The 23,825-nt window shown below is 35.9% G+C and overlaps 1 protein-coding gene across 1 annotated transcript; it reads right to left on the bottom strand.

Moving 5' to 3' along the window:
* Positions 1–880: 880 nt before the first annotated feature.
* On the bottom strand, positions 881–22,584 carry LOC106363749. Its single transcript, XM_013803443.1, has 11 exons — positions 22,391–22,584; positions 4,317–4,412; positions 4,126–4,269; positions 3,512–3,968; positions 3,296–3,313; positions 2,858–3,169; positions 2,561–2,725; positions 1,737–2,504; positions 1,214–1,555; positions 1,049–1,103; positions 881–957 (listed from the first exon to the last, which is right to left on the bottom strand). The coding sequence occupies exons 1-11, from the start codon at positions 22,582–22,584 to the stop codon at positions 881–883; spliced, it is 2,628 nt and encodes an 875-aa protein (XP_013658897.1).
* Between the last annotated feature and the right edge of the window lie 1,241 nt (positions 22,585–23,825).

The following is a 23,825-nucleotide window of genomic DNA, read 5'->3' as shown; positions in this document are numbered from 1 at the left end:
GCTTAGTATCGCATTGACACTGATCTCTAACATCGTCGAATAACCAGGAACAATCGTCATAACTTTTGATGGGGATAGAGAGTTTTTGTTTAGGTTTTTTTAGAGAGAGAAAGGTGTAAGAGAGGAGACAATATATAGAGAGGTACAAAACGTCAAACGTCTCGAGTTAAAATTTCCCAAGAAGCAGTTATCTTTTTCCCGCCAAACGTCAGGATGAAGTTACACTTTACGGCTGAGTTACAGACCACATTTACGGCTGACTTAGTAAATGGGGTTTAGGGTTTAGGGTTGCTTATTTAGGGTTTAGGTTTGCTTTTTTTGGGTTTTTAAGTTTGGGATTTGGATTTATGGTGCAAGAATAGTTATAAGAACACAAATTCATGATAAATAACACAATAATAGTTTATGAGTTTTGAATTATGCTCACACCTTATATGTATCAGTTAAGTTTATGAGTAATTGTAAGACAAACATATACCTCAAGATCATGATTGATCCTAAACTCGTAGATTCAATAAAGAAGACACATTCAGTTGATTATATATTCATTTCAAATATATAATTGGAGTTTCAATTTAACATTTTAAAGTATAAAAATTTATTTATTTTTTATTATAGGGTATGTTTGAGGTATGACTGAGTTATAATACCGTAACGGCTGACTAATACTAATCGATACGGCTGAGTTATATAAACATGTTACGATTATAGGGTATGTTTGGGGTAAGGATGAGTTACGTATATACGACACGGCAGGGTTATAAAAACAATTAGACTGAGTCAAATACTTAATAAAAACATAAGTCAAGTACAAAATAACAACATAAGTTCATCATAAAACAACAACAACATAAGTCAAGTACTTCATAACAACACATGTTCAATTAGCCATCATTTGGTCTGTCACAACATTTCCTCCTTCAGCGAGGATATCTGCTGCCATCTTCATCCGTAAACCTTGAATAATTTGATTGTTTATCCCATCAAACGTTACAACAAGCGCTAGACACTCCACAAACTTCAACGAATACACCCCACAATCGCCAACCTGGGTGTTTTGTGGAGTCTATCTTTTGCTCCTCCTTCTGAATGAGAACTTCTTCCTGCTAATGGGTCGGATATTGGCATGAATATGTGCACTCAACATAGCGGGAATTATGTGCGTCAGCGGTTTAAATGAATTCAGAATTCTCGGCTCACTTTCGAGTGTTACCTCTCCAAAGATTGGATCGTAGCAATCAATCTTCTCCTTCTTCAGATCCACGTGATACGCAACCCAGTGATTTCCGCCGGTTTGAAGACATCCGTACAAGTGATCCACATCTTCATACCACTTCAAGTTTGTTCGACAATGATCGGGAATCCTACCATTTATCATATCTTCATAACCATTGCCTTTGAACATGAACATTGTGGGTTTCATCTTGAACTGAGCGTAATCGTGAATCAAAAAACTTTGCCACCAAACGTCAACGAAGGCAATCCGCTTCGACCAGAATGGAGTGGGCTCTCGCATGGACCTTTTAATGAGGACGTTCATATACGCCACGACATGCTACATAAATAATATTAACAAGTCAGCCGTAATCAAATATATAACTCAGCCGTTATATAATAAAAGAATATATAATTCAGCCGTGATATAATAAAAGAATATATAACTCAGCTGTAAAAATTAGATAACACAGCCGTGATAAAATAAAATAATATATAACTCAGCCGTAATAAAGACTTACATTATCAAACACCCATCCGTACTCATTCTCCGGCCACGGTCTCTCATGGATGAGTATGCTGTAGAAGTCACTCTCATGATCAGCTATTAGTACTTCTTTTTTACATGGTGCTGCTGGTGGTTTGGGTGGAATTGCCTTGATGTGTTGCATAAGTTTCTCCAATAGCGCCGGATCAATAGGTGCTAGAGGGTCATATATTGCTGATGAAGGAGTAACATTTTTCCTCATGCACGTCGTTCCATCATGTCCTACGTTCGAAAAAACTAATGATGAAGAAACTGCCGTCATTGACAACCCTTTTGGAGTTAACCGAACATTTTTCTCCCGGTAGTCCTTAATTATGGCAGATCTAACCACTTCAAAATTCTCGACATCAGACTCCGGCGCAAATTCGTTCTGTTCTGCAACAACTTCGTCAGTTATATCAGCCAATGAGTTATCCTCTACATCAGGTTGTACCTTGCATCTTGTTACACCGTCACGTGGTGGAGTCACCTTTTTGTACTTTGACCCAGCATGTTTTTGCTTCTTTAGCTCAGCCTCTTGTTTCTTCTTTAACCCAGCCTCTTTTTTCTTAGCCTCAACCACTTTTTTCTTAGCTTCAGCCTCTTTTTTCTTATCCTCAGCAGCTTTTTTCTTAGCCTCAGCCTTTTTCTTCCTCTTATACGCAGCATCTGCCTGTACTGCTTTTTTCTTCTCATCGGCTTCCTCACCCTTAACAATACGCTTGTGCCTGCAGCCGCGTCCATAGGCTGGATCCTTAGCAGCCTTAAAATCCTTAGTAGCTTATCATCCTTAGTAGCCTTTGCAGGAGAAACTACTACGAAATCAAGAGGCAGCATATCAGTAGCTTTATCGACACTACCAAACACCTCATCCAAAGTCCTTTTCACCCCTGATTCCTTTTCAAGCTCCTTGGCCAAATTCTTTTTCGGTCCAAACTCCTTACCAGGAGCCGCAGCTACTAACGCTGGACTATTGACAAACTTCTGATGCGTTAGAACCACCGGTTATGCCATCGACAAAAAGTTATCTGATAATTGTGGAGAGGGGTTATCATGGTTTTCGGGAATTTTCCCAATCCCCAGATCTTTCAGACGCTCCTCCAGTAAAGCATTCACCCTGTCATCAATGGTCTTTTGGTCCATCAATGGTCTGTTCCGCTCTAACTCGTAAGCTTCCAACCGTGAGTCAACCTGATCAAATTTTCTGGAAATAATATCCAGAGTACTCACAATGGTCGTTAGAGTCGCTTTGTTCTCCAACTCCAACTTTTTGCTACCTTCCTTCTTGCTAGAACCCTTTCCCGCTGCATCAGCTTCAGACTCATTCTGTGTCTTAACTTTCTTCTGCTTCTTAGTGGGTGGCTCAGCTTCTGACGAAACTCCACCCTTCATTCTCTTCTTCTCATTCCCCTTCCCCTTTGCATTCCCCTGCACTTCCCACAAACCTTTCACAAATTTACCTGAATTTATGTATGTTATCAACCTAACGAGTTGTGGGTCTTCATCTTCACCCGGCCAAATAGGAAACATCTATTCAATTGAGTCCTTCAAAACCATTCTCCTCACACGCACCTGCAACACCAGGTTATAACAAAACTCAGCCTCCAAACTAACACAAAACTCAACCATCAAGTAAAATAATTCAGCCGTGATTTAACACATAACTCAGCCATCAACTAAAATAATTCAGCCGTAATTTAACACATAACTCAGCCATTAAGTAACTCCGAACTCAGCCATCAAATAAATTAAGTCAGCGTTAAACCGTACCTCGTCATGCTTTTCGATTTCGGCAGACAACAATTTATCAAAGCTTGCACGTGTACGCTTTCCACCCCATCGCAAAAGCGGAACGTCTTCGTTATTGATCACTCTCCCAAAACTCTCACCGAAGCATGTGACGGATTCATAAGCCCAAATCAATAACGCGTCCTTCATGCCGCTTATTGTGTATGAACCTCCATCTAGAGCCAACGTTTTAATAGAGTCAATTAGAACTTCGTATGAAGTCCGACCCCAAGGATACGACCTCATGGCTTCATCGTCGAATACCCTTATTGCACTTTGAAAGGGTATCCTTGAATTGTGATGCAAACAATAGACTCCCATGGCTTGAAGAAGTAGCAGCCCCAACCACTTGCGCTTTTCAAAACTCCAAAGCGGACAGAACGCTAATGCTGCCTTCAGTTCATCTAACTTTGTTCCCATCCCAAGCGGCAAGCGGCACCTTCAACTCCCCCCAAAACTTGTTGTATTGACCAGGATCAAATTTTTCTGTTGGCAATGGACCTGTGTTTAGCCCAGTGATCTCACCAAACTCGAGCAAGCTAAACCTGATAGCCTCATCAGCCACGAGACACCATATCTCCTTCTTTATAACTCACAGCTGTCTACACAGTAGATAGTGCACGGTCCTACCAGACCACATGCTTTCGCGTTCAGCTAGCCTAGCAACTACTCCAATGGGAGAGTTCACCAGTTCTTCCCACACATCAAGTCCTATTGTTTCTCTAACGTGGGGGAAATGCCTGGATGGAAATTGTGATTAATAACTTTACCATCTACGTTAGAAGACCCTTCAGGGTAAAGTCTTGGTGGGTAATCCCCTGATTTAACTTCAGCAGCATCCATCTGATCATATAACCCAACAATAAAATCAGCCACAACAAAACTGTAACTCAGCCGCATCATAAGAGTAACAGAGTCATAACATAACATTAGGTTATTCACGACACAAATATAACTCAGCCATAACATAACCATAACTCAGCCGCAGTAAAACCCTAACTCAGACGCAACGAAACCCCCAACAAAACAAAATCACAGCCACAACACAACCCTAGCTCAGTCGCAAGAAAATATAAATCAAATGAAATATAATACATAACTGACCCACAAACTCAACAAAACACAATATATAACGTCGCGATATCCTACCGGAAAAGACAAACTCGGAGATAAGAATGCGGCGAAGACGGCGGCGAAGACGATTTCGTACAAACGAGTTCAGAATTCTGATTTCGGGCACGATGATAACAGAGAAAACAAAGTACAACGACAGAGAGCTATTTCGACGAAGAGGAAGTTAACACATACAATGTCGATGTCGCGGTTCCTTCTTCGACGGTTCTTCTTCGAGACGACAAAACGATGTTCTTAGTTAGTTTTTTTTTAAAACTTCGATTTAGTTATGTTGGAGAAGAGATTGATTGGTTTCTATTGTGGTGGTGATGTGTAATTTTAATTACTGATGTGGATTATATGTTTAAAAGTAATTTCAATTAAAAAAAACTAACCAAAGGCCATTAGAGTCATTTACTATGGATGTCCAAACATTCTAGTCATTTTAAAAAGATGTTTAACACTCTAGTAATAAACCAACTTTTGTTATACATTCTAATTTTCTCTTTAATCAATTTCTCTAATTAAAAATGCATCTCTTTTAAATTTATAATCTTCTCTTTGCTTTAGCAGATTATTAGAAACATGAAAAATAGAAACTAAGTGTGTCGTACAACAGGATCTCTTTCACAAAAGAACAGATTTAAAAGTATATAAGCGTGAAGCCATTTCATGCATTTTTTACAACGTCAGAGTAGCTATTTCAATACATGTATGCATATATTCTACCATGGACATGGAGGCAAAGTAGCAGGTTTACAAGGCGACGTAAGTGGAGAATGTGTCCTTGGCGGGCTTAGGAGAGGTTCGTCTATATATTATACTAGGATAAGACCCGCGCCTTGCGCGGGATTAAGTTATTATTTTTATTATATTTTGGAGAATGAAACAATAGTTTGGCTTCATTTGGATTACGGGTGTTCAACCCGGATATCGGGTTAGTTTCGGTTCGGTTCGGTTTTTTTCGGTATTTGGTTAGTAAAATATAACTACTATTCTAAATCAATATTTACTTTGACTTTAGTCTTTCACATACTTTTGAAAGATTTCAACTGGACGACTAAATTGATCATCCAATCTTGTTACTTTAAATCATTAGTGTTTATATATATATATTATTTAGTTTGAATATTTATTAAATAAAAATTCATATGCGTTATATTTTATGATCATTTGTAACTTATTATAACAAAAAAATAATCTATTGATCACAAAATTTTCGGAGTGGGAATATTCAAATTTCTAACAATATATAGACATTTTGAAAAATTCAAATATAACATATAAGAAAAAATATAAATGTTTTTATTATATATTTAATGTGATTTTTTAATATCTTTCAATAATATAAAATTAAAAAAAAAGAACTAAGACACAAAAATTGTTATCAAATATTTATTATTCATAATAATTAATTTTTATATATACGTTAATCATATTAGGTAATTTTGTAGCTTCTAATTAAGGAAAGTGCAAAAAAAATTTTGGTAGATTATTTATCAATTAGATAGTTAGTTTAATAAAAAATATAATGTAAGTCAAGATAGACCAACCTATTTTTCTAAGAATAGTATATTTTATATAGTCATTTATTAAATGAGAATTTATAATCATACAGTTCTATGATCATTCATATCATTTTATAACTGAATATTTAAATAATCGATAACAAAATTTCAATGTGAAATCTTTAATAAGTTTATAATTTATAAATGTTTTTGAAAATTCATTGAAAGTTTTAATATTAAAATATTTATGTAATCTTATGGTATATAGTATAATCTATATATATATAAATATATATGTTTTATTATTAAATGATATTTTTTACTCATATGGTTTTAAAATAATGTGTATCTTCTTATAATATTAAATAAAAGTTCATATTAATACAATTTTATGATCATTTGTAACTTATTATGACAAAAAAAATAATCTATTGATCACAAAATTTTCAGAGTGGGGATATTCAAATTTCTAATAATTTATAGACGTTTTGAAAAATTCATAATATAACATATAAGAAAAATAAAAAAATGTTTTTATTATATATTAAATATGCTAAGATACAAAAATTGTTATCAAATATTTATTATTCATTATAATTAATTTTCACATATACGTTAATCATATTAGGTAATTTCGTAGCTTTTATTTAAGGAAAGTGCAAAATATTTTTTGGTACGTTATTTATCAATTCGATAGTTAGTTTAATAAAAAGTGTAATATAAGTTAAGATGAACCAACCTATTTTTCTAGGAATAGTATATTTTGTATAGTTATTTATTAAATAAGAATTTATAATCATACAGTTCTATGATCGTTCATATCGTTTTATAACAAAATATTTAAATCATCGATAACAAAATTTTCAATCTGAAATCTTTAATAAATTTATAATTTATAAATGTTCTTGAAAATTCATTGAAAGTTTTAATATTAAAATATTTATGTAATCTTATGGTATATAGTGTTTAATATATATATATATATATATTTATTTATTTATTTTATTATTAAATGATATTTTTTACTCATATGGTTTTAAAATCATGTGTATCTTCTTATAATAAAAATGTTAAACCATTGATCATTAATTTTTAACATAATAATTTTAATAGTTTTAGTCATTTATTGTCGTTTTTAAAAATTCAAAATATAACATATACGAAAAAATCTAAATTTTATTTTTATAGCTAATTTGATTGTTTAATTTATTTTAATAATATAAAATTAAACAAAAAATGATGGAGGAGATATACATTGTTATCAAATCTTTATTATTAAACTCATTAATTGTCATATATATATTAGTCATTTATGGTAATTCCGTAGGTTTTATTTAAGGAAAGAAAATATCATATCATATCATTATATCATATAGTTTGACCAACTTATGTATCTAACAACATATAAAAATCGAATGTGGACCTACTTATTTTTCAATTGAATGTAATTGACTACCTAATTGAGTGCCACCTATGCATTGGGGCCTCTTTTAATTAATACAAAATTGAGGTTACATCTTTTCAAATGTTCCTCAATTAATATATAAGGGATGTTAAACCATTGATCATTAATTTTTAACATAATAATTTAAATAGTTTTAGTCATTTATTGTCGTTTTTAAAAATTCAAAATATAACATATACGAAAAAATCTAAATTTTATTTTTATAGCTAATTTGATTGTTTAATTTATTTTAATAATATAAAATTAAACAAAAAATGATGGAGGAGATATAAATTGTTATCAAATCTTTATTATTAAAATCATTAATTGTCATATATATATTAGTCATTTATGGTAATTCCGTAGGTTTGATTTAAGGAAAGAAAATAACATATCATATCATTATATCATATAGTTTGACCAACTTATGTATCTAACAACATATAAAAATCGAATGTGGACCTACTTATTTTTCAATTGAATGTAATTGACTACCTAATTGAGTGCCACCTATGCATTGGGGCCTATTTTAATTAATACAAAATTGAGGTTACATCTTTTCAAATGTTCCTCAATTAATATATAGGGGATTTCCCATGGGGCTATACAATTATTTAAACGGTACATAGAGTTATGATACTTAATGGCTATGTTGCAGACAAACAATTATTTTCTTCAGATTGGAAAAAACTATTGGGGTCTTGGTCTCGATTCCATTTCTGTTCCAAAAAAAAAAGAACATGAATATTTCCATATTGTATAATCTCCATGTTTTAAATTTGAAGAATAAAAAAATTCTAAAATTCTATTTATCTGGCTCCAGTCGTGTAAAGTCACGTTCAGTTAGTGACTGAAATTACAAAAAAAAATGTTTCTTCTTTCTCGAGAAATTGATTTCACTGTTTCGATATTTAATTAATCACGAAAAATGAAGGCTGCCAGTATAGTTAAACTTTGTCAATTTCTTTCAATGTCAATCGTTACTCACACACACGTTTTAAACTCTTCTAATAATAAACTAAAAGCAAAACAGATTATTTAGTGATAAATAGGACTGTTTACGATGAGGATGAAATAGAAATGCAAATAAATTAATTTTATCCAAGTTATTATTCAAACTAAATATGACACACTATTAAATATTAAAACAAAAAATAATCAAAGCAATTATACGCGCTAAAAGCGGAAAAACCTCTAGTTGTAACTAAAATTTTAAGTCACATATACGTAGTTGTGTCGTCACAAACATTGTGACTATTTAAATCGTAGCCCACTTTTGTCATAATTAATGACAATATTGTGACCAAAGCGATAGTTGTTACAAACTGTTACAATATGGTGACCTTATGTATTGTCACAAATTTTACGAACTTGGATGAATTGAATTGTTTAGTTTATGACAATATGGTGACTGAACGTGAGTAAGTAGTTTTTATTTTTTAACTATTACGATTTTTTGTTGTTCAGACTGCTACGAATTCTAAACAGGCTTTTGTAACAAACTGCAACAAAATTATGTAACAAGTTCTTTTAAGTTATGTATTCATGTTGTAAACTTAAGGATTTAGAACTGTAAATTTCTGTATTATTACTCAATCATAAGTTGTCTTTATATATGGGAATTACAAAGAGATAAAAAGAAAGACATAAATATGGAAAGTGTACAAATATAAGGAAAATTAAATATTGTTTCCTTTTCTCTAAAGCCTAAGCCGCATCTCTCTCTCTCTTGGTATTGGGCCGGTTATAGACCGGGCCGGCTATGGACATCCATCAAATGGTTTATAACATTCCCCCTTGGATGTCATAACCATACAGAGTTCGTAATACGCTTTGGATGTTGCCTCATTAAAACCTTACCAAGAAAACTCAGTGGGACAAAACCATGGTTAAGAAAAAAGAGTACAACACGCATTACTCCCCATGTTCTGAACATCACTGAAAATCTTTCAGTCTACGTATCCCAATCTCCGTATATGTACTTCAAGTTGGCGCATCCCAACCTGATGGTTGAGCTTCATGGATACCAATGACTAATGGTCTCAATATCAAGGCAAGGCGCCAATAGTACATAAGTTTAGGGACGTGTATGTCTTTAGTTCCTTATGGTCAAACATGAGCTAAACATATAGGAGATTCTCGGCAAGAACACATGTCCGGCCTAGTATGGCTTATCTATTACATCAAGGCGCCAATGGTACTTGGGTAATGGACTTTACCGGACCAAAGACATATTTCTTGTCCTTCTTGGGACCAAAGGATCCGTGTCCAAGTCAGGGATATTCACGACCATGTCCTTCTTGTGGACCAAACAGATCAGTGTCTAAAACAAGTGATCTCACGCCCATGTACTAGATAATGGGTGAGACTGGTCCACATTAAATCCCTTGAGTACCCTTTTCTGTATATACTATTTGATGCACAAGGATTTCATTGTTAATGTACTCAAGCTGTAGTCCCAAACAAAACTTTGTTTTCCATAATCTTTCATCTCAAACTCTTTCTTGAGATATTCAATTGTTTGGAAAATTGTACCCAGAGGTTCCTAGGATATTCAGATCATATACTTTGATGATTATCAATATTGTTCTCGAGAACTTGTTGTACTTTCAGCTCAATACTCTATAGTACTTTCATCATCCAGTGGATCATATAAATATGCAGCCACTACATCAATTTGCTGCAAGTCTACTTTTTCTCTCTAATATAGCCAGACTTATGAGAAATCTAAAAGTAGTTGCATCCACCACATGGGAGTATATCTCCTCATAATCTACTACTGGTCTTTGTTAGAATCCTTGTGCAACACTAGCTTTATATCTCACGATTTCTATTCCTCACAAGACCCATTTATATCCACTGGTTTTAACATCATATGGCGTCTTAATCATATGGCCAAATACGTCTTTCTTCATTAAACTATTTAACCCCATGTTTCCATTCAATATGTTCTACGAGTGTGCACTCTTATATTGACGTGGGTTCATGATCCTCGCTTATATTCATAAATTCAAGTGCTATCTTGTATCATCTTATCTCGACATTCCTTATTGTGTTCCATTATGTTCCAGACATGATATAATCGATTGAGATTCATTATTATCAGGACCTTTAATACTTTGCAGCTTGGCGTCCCAAGCTACATTGTTTGGTACGGCCTGTACCTTAGAGCCGGCCGGCCTTATCTCTATGTCTGGGATGGTTTCCTTGACTTCGGATTTGTTTTATCATTCTATGCACCTTTCTCTTTTGTTTCCGAAGATTCTTATCTTTTAGAACTTATTGGTCTATCTTGTATAGACTCTGTAGCAACTTGACTGTGTCTCTCTTGGACATCAATTTAGTTGGTGCTTTACAAGCTGGTTTATATATGACTTAGTCATTCTTTTTCGGGTCAGCAAATGTGTCTGGCATTTGATTAGCTATCTTTGTAAATGTATAATCGTTGGACATCTATTTCACATTCTTTAGTCCGAGGATCTTGCCAAGACAATGATGGTCGATGCCATTCTGTTTCTCTTACCAGCTTATTATTTTCTCCCCCTAATGTTGGATAGTCGGATCCATTAGACTTTGCAATCCGTGTTCTTGGCCACTAAATAGATCACCCATATTTGGCTCAAGGTACTTCATTATTTGTGGGAGATTCATATCCAACGTATATCCCCATCCTCATCCTCTTCTAAGGATCCATCTTAGACGACACATATATTTGTGGTGGCTTATCCAAATATCTCAAGATGTTATATGTCTGGCTCATGACCTGTAATAAATTTGAGATGGGAATATCTATGCTCACTTAATGGTCTGATGCTTATTAGTTAAGATGCATGTAAATTCGTGTGTCCCCAAGCCTTGGACTGAGAGTTTGGACCTATGGGTAATGGCCAATACAGATTTATAAAAGGATTCAACCAAGCTATATATAGTATGGACATGTGCGGATTTGTCCTCACTGCCCCCTCATGGACATACTATAATCTTTAAGTGCTTTGGGACATCATGGCCTAATAAGTTTCCCTTGTGTTCATGCTACACACGTGAGATTCTATAGGATAACTCTTTGTGCCCTTTTCAATATCAATTTCGCATCACGTTTTGGACCAGGATGGTCAATCCGGTCATGCCATAAAGTGTATAATTTCGTGGGTAAACCATTCTGGTTACCATGACTTTTGCCTCTATCATATTGATCTTGGCATAGTCTAGATCAATAGAGAATGCAGGTATAGTTTTTTTTTTTTAGGACTCATTATGGCCTTGGGCAATTTTATACATATAGGAACTCTTTGTTTCCTTCGCCCATTGTTTCAATATGGAAACAATTCATTCTTATATCTCTATATAATCTGAATGGGTTTTTCTGGGTGAATATAAAGCTTCTAAATGCTTGTCCTTATACATATCTGGCCATAGCCCTTAATGTGTACCATACCCGCAAATCATGTTGGCGTTTTCAAAAATCATTCATTCATTTTATTAAGTTTTAATAAAACAAGTTCATAGAAATGAAAAACACCAAAACAAAGAACACATAAATTTAGATTACAAATGTCGAAATCAATCTTCAATTTCTTTTTTTAGACAATCTGAAGTTTCATAATCCATAAGATCGTCCTTCTCATGATTGAAGTCGTTTTCATCATCTTGGTAAGTCATATGGGCTTCAGGATTCTTCCCTTTCAAGCTCTTTTGGTAGAGGTTAACTAGATGCTTGGGAGTCCGACAAGTCTTAGCCCAATGATTGCTCATTCGACATCTATGGCACACGTATTTCTCTGATTTAGTCGAGTGTTGGGGTTTGAAAGAAGATCCACGGCCACGCCCATGGCCTCGTCCAAATGAGCCACGGTCCCGTCCATGGTCTCGACCATTTCCTCGCCCGCGGCCAAAGGATCTTCGACCGCGGCCACGTCCGTTTGATTTGCCTCGACCACGGCCATGCTGGCCGTTTCCTTGGACGTGGTTGGACTATTTATTGTCCTATGTAGTGTGTGCATCATGTAGTGGAGCTGATCCAAGTGGTCTCATCTGACTGTTTCTCATTAGTAATTCATTGTTCTGCTCAGCGAGCAAGAGACAAGAAATAAGATTAGCATATGTTTTGAAACCTTTCTCACGGTACTGTTGTTGTAACAGTACATTGCTTGTGTGGAAAGTGGAAAAGGTTTTCTCAAGCATATCCTGATCCGTAATACTTTCACCACACAAGTTCATTTTAGAAACAATCTTAAATAGTGCAGAGTTATATTCGTCCACAGACTTATAGTCTTGGATCATCAGATTCGTCCAATCAAACCGAGCTTTTGGTAAGATCACCGTTCTCTGGTGATCATATCTCGATTTCAATTCATTCCAAAGATCTAGTGGATTCTCAATGGTTAGGTATTGATCCTTGAGACTCTCAGCTAGATGATGACGAATGATCAAGATGGCTCTGTATCGATCCTTTACATTGGCATTATTGTTCTCGGTGACACACTCACCGAGTCCCTTGGATTTCAGGATGATCTTAGCATCGAGCGCCCACTGAAGGTAATTGTCTCCAGATAGATTTAGGGCAGCGAAATCAAGGTTGTTGATTTTCGACATCTGAAGTTATAGATTAATATTTTTAGATCTTTTAGGAATAGTTTTTAATGTTTAACCGATTAGGGTTTTATGTTCAAACAATCAAACAAGCCTTCACAGCCAAGATCTATGCCTCACGGCCAATGAGCAAGCCGCACGGCCATGTATGCAAACTAGTTCGTTTTTATGCATTTAGTTTGTCTTGTAATTGCAATCCTAACATTGTTTGTTTCTATCAGTTCATGATGCAATCAAAACAAGCAAACCTATCGGCCAAGAAATGATTAAGCCACACGACTATTTGATTCTATTCAACACCATTCCTAGAATAAGTTCTAAGTGTAATTGCAATCAATCAATGTGATTAAGTTATGGTATGAATGCAACAAGGCCACACGGCCACGAGTATGATCAAGTCTAGAACAGTTTAACCTAATATGTAGTTTCAGATTTCGATTTTAAAATAATCTAAACTAGTTCATTAGGGTTTTAGTTTAAACAAGCCAAACAATCAGATTCGAGTTTGAACAATGCTAACAATAGTTCTAGGTGATCAAATCAACCAATCAATGTTCAATTTCAAACAATCAAAATTAATTTTCAGAATTAGGGTTTTAGTGTTTCGATTTTATTAACAAGCAATTTCAATTTCAGGATGATCAAATTCAATCTCAATCAATCAATCAATCAGTTTTAATTAATCAATAGTTTTCAAATTAGGGTTTAGGGATTTCGAAAATTTGATCTTAGATCAAAGAGATTTGATTTGAGATTCAAAACCTTTAAGGTTCTGATTTTAATTGATCAATGGATCAATCTCGATTTTTAGTGTTTGGGGATCGAACTTATAGAGATTCGATTTACTCGCTTAGGGATTGATCTATTATCCTATGGCTTTCATCTTAGAGATTATATTTTAGGGTTTCATTCTTTACAATCAACCAAATTCGATTCATTATGTTCTTAGAATTCGAAATACCTTTAGTTTAGTTGTTTGTAGAAACCGGCCCACCAAGAATGAACCTAGAGCTTAGACACGATCGGGACGCAAGCTGGCTGGGACGCGAGCTGCTTCTATCGGATCGCGAGTTGTCCTTGATGTAGGATGGAGCTGAGTTCGTCTAGGATCAGGAACGCCTTGGGGCTGGAGCTGATCATGTGGACACGAGCTGGAACGGAGTCGCGAACGGATTAGGATTCGTCGGTATCGTCGGGTTCGGATTAGGGTTTTAAAACAAATCGGCGTGCACTATATCTGTGTGTGAGGGCGCGTCGGTGGTCAGATCGACAAGCGGTTTGCACTGACTGATTCGTCTCGGCAATGGCTTCGATTTAATATCTTGATCGTTTTCTGGGTCCTCACGGTTTGGGAGAACGGCCTCATTGAAGTTCTGAGGCAGATTCCTTTTCGTTTTAGGGTTTTAGGGTTTTGTTGATTTGGTTTTAGGCTCAGGGTGTTAGAGGCTATTGTGCTGCTAACGTGTTGTAAACTTAAGGATTTAGAACTGTAAGTTTCTGTATTATTACTCAATCATAAGGTGCCCTTATATATGAGAGTTACAAAGAAATAAAAGGAAAGACATAAATATGGAAAGTGTACAAATACAAAGAAAAGGAAATAGGGTTTCCTTTTCTTTAAAGCCTAAGCTGTCTCTCTTTCTCTCTCTCTTGGTATTGGGCCGGTTATAGACCGTGCTGGTTATAGACCGAGCCAGTTATAGACATCTATCATATGGTTTATAACAATTCAGACTTACCGATTAGTGTTTTAGTTTTAGACTTTTAGTCAATCATATATAGATAACACATCATATTTCTGTTTTAATCCTTATTTTGGTTAAAATATTTTTGGTCTACAGTTTTTATATTAGGTAAGAAGTTTGTCAAAAATGAAATGGATAAACACAAACTATTTTATAGTATACTATGTGTTTTCCTGCACCATGTGCAGTAAAAATTTTTTAAATCTAACTTATATTTAAAATAAATTTTATTAAATATTATAGATTTTACTATTTTCTTACTAATATTTAATATAGATTTGATATGTATTAAATCAATTTGTATAAAACTAATAAAAATAATATAAAATTGTATAATTATCAAATATTTAACCTAAACAATATTTATAAAATTTGTAGATATAAAAGACTAATGATCTTACGATTAGATATTTAAGTTTTAAAAAAATTAGAGAAATTTTTGAAAGCTTTAGTAATACAAATTGTATAAGTATACAAAATAATAATATTTCAAAATTTGAAATGTTATATATGAATATATTTATTTTACACGCTATATTTCCTAATGAATGTTATTGACCATTATACATTAAAGTTTTGTATGAATTGATTAAAAAGTAATGAATAGCTTGTAATATACCCAACATTTGATGAAAGCTTGTAAAAATATACATGATTTTAACAATCTATAAATCATTGAGATAATAATTTAGTAAAAACTATGACAAACCTGTAACTAGTTATGAGAGTTCTAATGCTGATATTTTTGTAATAAAACGTGACAAAATTGGGACTCTGAAAATGGTCGTAAAAGGATACAGACTAGATGCTTGTTCAGACTTCATTTGTGACAATCTATATAAAGTAGACATTTTCCTTTCTTCTGACAAGTGGCAGGGGGGTTTGCTGCCACGTGTCCTCTTTTATTTTTTCATCAAAATTCACATGTTTGTTATATTAAAAAATTACCGATGGAACTTGAATAATGCAAAAACTAAGAAAATTAGAATAAATAAACAAATAACAAGAGAAAGCGAAATTTTTGAGTCTGATAGAATTTCTGAGAATTTTAGTTATCTAATCGTTCTCGCACAAAGAATCATTATATGAAATTTGATAATTATTTTATGGGTCAGTAAAATTCAAGATGAATAAAGAAATAAGTAAAATAATATAAATAATTTTAAATATTTAATTTATGAACAGCTAAAAATAATATTAACTTTCACTATTTATTAATTTTACCATTTTCTATTTTTTTAATTTACAAATTAAATATTTATTTCACTATTAAAAATCATAAAATAACTAAACTAAGAAGAAGAAACTAGAGCACAACATATGGTCTAAAAATAAAACCTCCGCAACCACAAAAAAGGTAAAATTCCATAATAATACTAACTCAATAAAGGTCCGAAACTGAAAAGAGATTAAGAATAAAGACTAAATTACCTCATCTTACTATAGAGTGTTTTAGCTAAAATAATCAGAAGTCAGAAAAAAAGCAAAAAGATAAAATCTGAGACAAAACAATCCTCCGAACACAAATGTGTGTGGTAGAATACCAACGCAAAGAACCAAAAAGCAAGCCAGAAGAAAAATAATGACCAAAATGCCAAAGTCAGCACGAAGTAGGAAGGCACATGCCTAAAGCCCCAAAGGCCCAGCCACCAGCTAAGAGGTAAGAAGCACCTCACAAACTAAAGCAAGACGTCCATGCCAGCGAAGAACCACAAAACTCTAGATAAAAAGGACCAAATCTCCATGAGATTAACTCCGTACGCCTATACCAAGGGAAACATGGAAAGAAAAGAAACAACCTGAGGGAGCGAGAATTGAAGCCAACCACCGAGAAACCATAGCTCTAGCTTGATACTATAAACAACCTTCCAAGCCCACCGAGCATACACGGAGGAAAACACTATCCAAACCTAGAGTGGCAAACATGGCAGAAATGAGAGCTACTAGAGATGCGAGCAGCAATGAAAACTGCAACGAGATGAGAGAACAGCGAGGGAATGGAAAACAAAATGAAATTAGCAAACTGTAGAGCCGTACTCAAGCTATGAAAGAGATAAAAGAAGTTAGATCACGAAAAAAACAAAATTTTAAAACCAAGACAAGCAGGGACCATCGAAGTCAAGCCAACGACAAGGAAAAAACATCAACGACGCCTAAACTCTGACCCAACCCAAGAAGATGCAGTCTCCAACATCAGCCAAAATTTAAGGAAGAAGAGGAGCAATCAATATTGACCGAAACAACCTACAATGCAGTGAGAAACAACCGCACAACTTGGAACTCATAGACCCGACCTACAACAAATATGAGATAATCTCACAGGACAAGACGGACAATAAAAACTCTACTCCAAAACATAACAATCATTCCTGGGAGAAGCACCGGTGAGGTAAACGAAATACAAAGATGGTAATAGGTAAGGTCAAAATATAGAGATATGGCTAAAAACATCTCAAAAAAATAATGTTCAAAATTTTGAAAATACAATAAAATATAATTTTGACTCTGAAATCGTTAATCTTAGAATCAACAAATATATCAATGCAAAGTTATTGAAATTAAATATGCTTTATATGAGAGGTTCACGTCACCACTAACAAATACTATTATATACACGACAACACATTATTGAAAAAACAAACACAAAATATATTAACATATCACTTACTACTACATAATACAGTAAAAATACTAATAATACTTTTAACAAATAAAGACGGCTACATAATTATATCATCCAGAAAACTCTTACTTATTAACAATAAAAAAATATTCCGCGCGAAGCCGCGCGAAGCGCGGACACCACCCTAGTTTAATACTAAATTTCTGTTGTAATAAGCGACGGAATTAAAACGTAATTAGTCACATAGTATGACAGTTCTGTGACATTATTTTTAGTTGGTAATTGTAACAAATTTGTTACTTTTTTATATTGTTGCTATTTGTATTGGAATAGTTACCGCAGTAATGTGTAGCAAACACTGTGATATTTTTGTTACCAGAAAAGATTTGTGACGACGGTACAGTAACCGTTTTAAATGGTCACAAATACATCATAATTGTTGTAAAAGAATGGGGAAACTGTATATTTATTTCTGAATAATAAGTTCTTTTTATATAAGGGTTACAAGGAAGAGATAAATGGAAAGAGTACAAAACATAATCTAAGAGGAAATAGTAAAACTAAAGATAACAGGAAAAAGGAAAACATCCTAATCCTAAGTCGGTCCAAAACCGACCGACTCTCTCTCCCCTTGGTCGCGGCCGCGGCTGGGCCTGGTCGTGGCTGATGGGCCTTCTCTTCTGGTCTTGGTCAATAGCAATCCACTCCATGATTTATAACACTCCCCCTTGGATGCTATAACCATATGGGTTTGTATCATGCACAAAGTTGCCTCATTAAAACCTCTCTAGGAAAACCAAAAACCCAAGGTGGGAAAAATGGAAACCGTAGACAGAAAAAAAAGTACAACACATGACACTCCCCCTGATGAAGGCATCACTGAAGATCCTTCAGCTGGCGCATTCCTATCTGATGAACCAGCTTCCTGAACGTTGAGGTTGGCAGAGACTTAGTGAAGAGGTCGGCTGAATTGTCACTGGACCGAACTTGAACCACTTGAACTTCATTAGCCTTCTGCAGGTCGTGGGTGAAGAAGAATTTGGGCAAGATGTGTTTCGTTCTATCTCCCTTAATGTATCCATCTTTGAGCTGAGCTATGCAAGCTGCATTGTCCTCATAGATGATCGTTGGCTCTTCTTTTTCCTTTCCCACGGCCAGGCCACTCTCTTTTAGAATATGGCCGGTCATGTTCCTCAATCATACAAGCTCTCGGCTTGCCTCAAACATGGCTATGATCTCGGCATGATTAGAGGATGTGGCCACTAAGGATTGTTTTGTGGACCGCCAACATACTGCAGCCCCACTGTGTATAAACACATATCCTGTCTGAGATCTAATATTGTGTGGGTCAGATAAGTACCCAACATCTACATATCCGGCCAAACTCTTTCCTGGCTGGTCGGTATAGAACAACCCGAGGTCCTTTGTTCCTTGCAGATATCTGAACAGATGTTTTATTCCGTTCCAGTGCCTAAGTGTCGGACATGAACTGAATCTAGACAGTAAACTCACGGCAAAACTGATGTCCGGTCTAGTATGGCTAGCCAAGTACATTAAATCTCCAATAGCACTTAGGTAAGTCACTTCCGGTCCGAGTGTCTCCTCGTCCGGCTTCTTTGGTCCGAATGGGTCCTTCTCTAGGTCTAAGGACCTTACGACCATAGGACTTGACAAGGAATGAGCCTTGTCCATATTAAACTGCTTGAGTATCTTTTATGTATATGTCTTTTGATGCACAAGGATTCCTTTGTCTACATACTCAAATTGCAGTCCCAAACAGAACTTAGTTTTTCCTAAGTCTTTCATTTCGAATTCTTTCTTTAGACATTCGACTGTTTGGGAAATCTCTCCAGGGGTTCCTATTATATTCAGGTCGTCCACATAAACCGACATAATCACGAAGCCCTTGCTGTCGAATCTCTTTATGAAAATACATGGACTTATTGGATCGTTCTTATAACCCTCTTTCACTAGGTACTCTGATAATCTGTTGTACCACATTCGACCTGATTGTTTCAGACCATATAAGGCTTTATTCAGCTTAATACAATGTTGTTCTCGAGAACCTTTCTTATCTTTGAGCTCAATACCCTCTGGAATTCTCATATGAATTTCATTATCCAGTGGACCGTACAGGTATGCAGTTACTACATCCATTAGGCGTAAATCAAGTTTCTCTTTTACGGCCAGACTGATTAAATATCGCAATGTAGTTGCATCCACCACAGGGGAGTAAGTCTCTTCATAATCTATTTCTGGTCTCTGTGAGAATCCTTGTGCTACAAGCCGTGCTTTGTATCTCACTACTTCTTTTTTCTCATTTCTCTTTCTCACAAAGACTCATTTGTATCCCCCTGGTTTGACATCTCTTGGTGTCACGGTTATAGGGCCAAAAACACCTCTTTTCTTTAATGATTCTAACTCCACGTTTATGGCTTCTTTCCATTTGATCCAATCTGATCTTTGCATGCATTCATATATGGACGTGGGTTCTAGATCCTCATCTATTTCCATGATCTCAAGTGCTACTTTATATGCAAATATATCATCGACGTCGATATCTTTTCTGTTCCATTTCGTTCCAGACATTATATAATTTATAGATATCTCTTGATTGTCCGGCCCTTGTGTCCCATGAAGTTCAGCATCCCGAACTCCATCATTTGGAATGGTTGGATCAGTTGGTGTGTCCGGCTCACTTAGCTCGACCGTTCTGGTCGGCTCGGCCGCTCCATCAATGTTCTGGATGGTTTCCTTGATGCTCTCGGATCCAACACCTCTCTTGGACTTCCGAGGCTGTTTATCTTTGGAACCAATAGGTCTACCACGTTTGAGACGTTGTTTAGACTCTGTAGTCACTTGACCTTGTCCCTTCTGGACGTCTATTCTTATTGGTGCATTACAAGCCGGTATATATGACTTTGTCACTCGATTTGGGTCAGCAAATGTATCTGGCAGTTGATTAGCTAGCTTTTGAAGATATATAATATTTTGGACTTCCATATCACATTCTTTAGTCCGAGGATCTTGCCAAGATATTGATGGTCGAGACCATTCTATTTCATTTCTCAGCCGGCGGTTATGTCCCCCTAAGGTCGGATATGTGGACTCATCAAACTGTGAGTCTGCGTATCTGGCCTTAAACAAATCACCGGTTGTTGGCTCAAGATACTTTATAATAGTTGGGGAGTCATATCCAACGTATATTCTCATCCTTCTCCGTGGTCCCATTTTTGTTCTCTGTGGTGGAGCAATTGGAACGTAGACGGCACATCCAAATGTTTTGATGTGGGACAAGTCTGGCTCATGACCCGTGATTAACTGGGGTGGTGAATATATATGCTCACTGGATGGTCTGATGCGAATCAGTTCTGCTGCATGTAATACTGCATGTCCCCATGCTGATACCGGGAGTTGAGACTTCATTAGTAATGGTCGGGCTATCAGCTGGATACGTTTAATGAAGGATTCGGCCAAGCCGTTCTGTGTATGTATATGTGCCACGGAGTGTTCTACACTTACCCCCATGGACATACAATACTCATTAAACGCCTGGGACGTAAACTCACCAGCATTGTCTAGACGTATAGTCTTTAGAGGGAAATCTGGAAAGTGTGCCCTCAGTCTTCTTATCTGAGCAAGCAGGCGTTCAAATGCCAAGTTTCGTGTGGATAGTAGACAAACATGTGACCATCTGGTCGATGCATCAATCAGAACCATAAAGTATCTGAACGTCCCACTAGGTGGGTGTATTGGTCCACATATGTCTCCTTGAATCCTTTCCAGAAAATTGATGATCTCTTTATTAACTTTGGATGGTGATGGCCTAGTTATGAGTTTCCATGGTGCACATGCTGCACATGTGAGATTGTATGGGACAACTCCTTTAATCGTGTGCCCTTGTGAATTCATTATCTACTTTCACATCATGTTATTACCGGGATGGCCAAGCCGGTTATGCCATAGAGTGAAAATTTCGCAGGCATTAGACTCGACCATACTGATCTTTGCATAGTATAGACCAGTAGATATTGCAGGTATGGTTTCTAGGATCTTTCTACTGCCTTTGGTGATCAAAATTATGTTAACGAATTCTTTATTTTCTTCTTCCCATGTTTCAAGATGGACACCATTCAATCTTATGTCTTTGAAACTCAATAAGCTTCTTTTAGAGCTTGGGGAATACAAGGCAGTTTTGATCTCTAGATGAGTGCCCTTAGGCATCAATACATATGCCTGGCCGTGACCTTCAATCAGGCCGGCTACACCTGCAATGGTGTGTACGTTTGCACTTTGCATTGTGAGATTTATGAAATATCTTTTGTCTCTAAGTATTGTGTGACTTGTGCCACTATCCACCACGAGTATGCTCATACCATCTTTCATTTCTATAAGTAATAAGATTTCTAATCTCAGAGACTTTTATAAAACTTTAGAAACTTTCTTTATTAAAATTTCAGAACACCAAAAATAAAATTAAAAACACCAAAGCAATCATAAAGCAATAAGACAAGTCGTATCGAAACTTTAGTCTTTGAGACAATCAGAAGTCTCAAAATCCATTGGGTCATCTTTAGCAATGTCGGAATCATCATCAGCCTCATATCCGGAATCGTGAACCATGTGAGCCTCCGGGTTCTTGTTCTTAAGACTTTCTTGGTAGAGCTCACACAAGTGCTTAGGGGTTTTACAATTCTTGGCCCAATGGTTGCCCATCCCACATCTGTGACAAACGAATTTGGTCGAGTAAGACGGTTTGGATATGCCGCCTCGACCTCGGCCATAATTGCCTCGACAACGGCCGGGATTGGAACCACGACCACGGTTATTGTGGTTTACTTTCCGGCCGGTCGAGTAGTTGTCTCGGCTGTTCGAGTAATGTCACGGCCACGCCCCGTGTAACCACCACGGCCATTGCCGTGTGATCTCTTATTGTTTTGGACGTAATTGCACTCGTCGGGTTCTTTCTTTTCAACCTCATTAGCTTCCGGTAATGGTGCTGTTCCAACAGGTCTAGCTTCACTGTTCTTCATCAGGAGCTCATTGTTTGCCTCGGCCAGAGGCAGGCACGAGATCAGATCAGTATATGTGGCGAAGCCTTTCATTATGTACTGCTGTTGCAGTATCACATTCGATGAATGGAATGTAGAGTAAGTCTTCTCAAGTAACTCTTCTTCGGTTACTATTTCACCACAAAGTCTCAGCATCGAGACCGTCTTAAATAAGACTGAATTGTACTCATCCACCGACTTATAATCCAAGAATCTAAGATTCTTCCAGTCGTTTCTAGCCTTTGGAAGTAACACCGTTTTCTGGTGATCATATCTATGCTGTAAAGCATCCCAAAGTTCTAGTGGATTTTCCATCGTGATGTACAGATCTTTAGACCTTCAATGAGGTGATGGCGTATAATACTTATAGCCATGTACCGATTCTTATCGGTCTCATTGTTGCCCTTGATGATAGTATCACCAAGTCCCTTTGACCTTAGACTGATCTTTGTATCTAGCGCCCACTGCAAGTAGTTATCTCCGGAGAGATTAAGGGCTGCATAGTCTCTATTTGAGATTTTCGACATCTGAATCACATCATCATTCAAAATTAAGTTTCACAATGTGATCATGTGGCCGCAAGATAACCAACAAGCTCGGCCACAAACATGTCTTACGCATTTATGGAAATCAAGCAATCTAATCGACCATGGTGCGAAACAATCATCAAGCCACACGGCCATGTAGTTCTACTTAATGCAAACGGTTTCAAGATTTTATAAACTACATGCTGGTCGATCCCTTTTAAACAGTATGAATGCAATCCATATTCAGATTCATATGTATGCAAGTAATCTAAATCAATTCTAGGGTTTCCGATTTAAACACTAGTAGGATTCGATTTCAAGGTTAAGGTTTCAAGGCCTTTAAGTTTCTTAAACTCAAGATCAGATTATTTCAATCAATCTAACAATCCTAAACCTCAGATTTTATCAAAACAATCAATCACGCAAGAACAAATAAAATCGATTTCCAGTTTATAGGTTTAGGGTTTTCGATTCCAAAATTAAGGTTTCTCAAATTCAGATCAGAAACAATTAATCAATCAAACATATTCTAATGGAATCGATTCTGGTTACTAGTTATAAGATTTTTGGATTTTAATTATGTAATTTCTAGGGTTTCATCAAGAACAAAGTTTCCATAATAATGGATTAGGGTTTTGTCCTATCTAGGTTCTCAGATCACGGTATACCTTTGCTTTGTAGAGGTTTAGAACCGGA

The sequence above is a fragment of the Brassica napus genome, chromosome C7 (assembly GCF_020379485.1).
Source record: "Brassica napus cultivar Da-Ae chromosome C7, Da-Ae, whole genome shotgun sequence".
In the NCBI taxonomy this organism is placed as follows: Eukaryota; Viridiplantae; Streptophyta; class Magnoliopsida; order Brassicales; family Brassicaceae; genus Brassica; species Brassica napus.
This window is presented reverse-complemented; position numbering and strand designations above follow the sequence as displayed.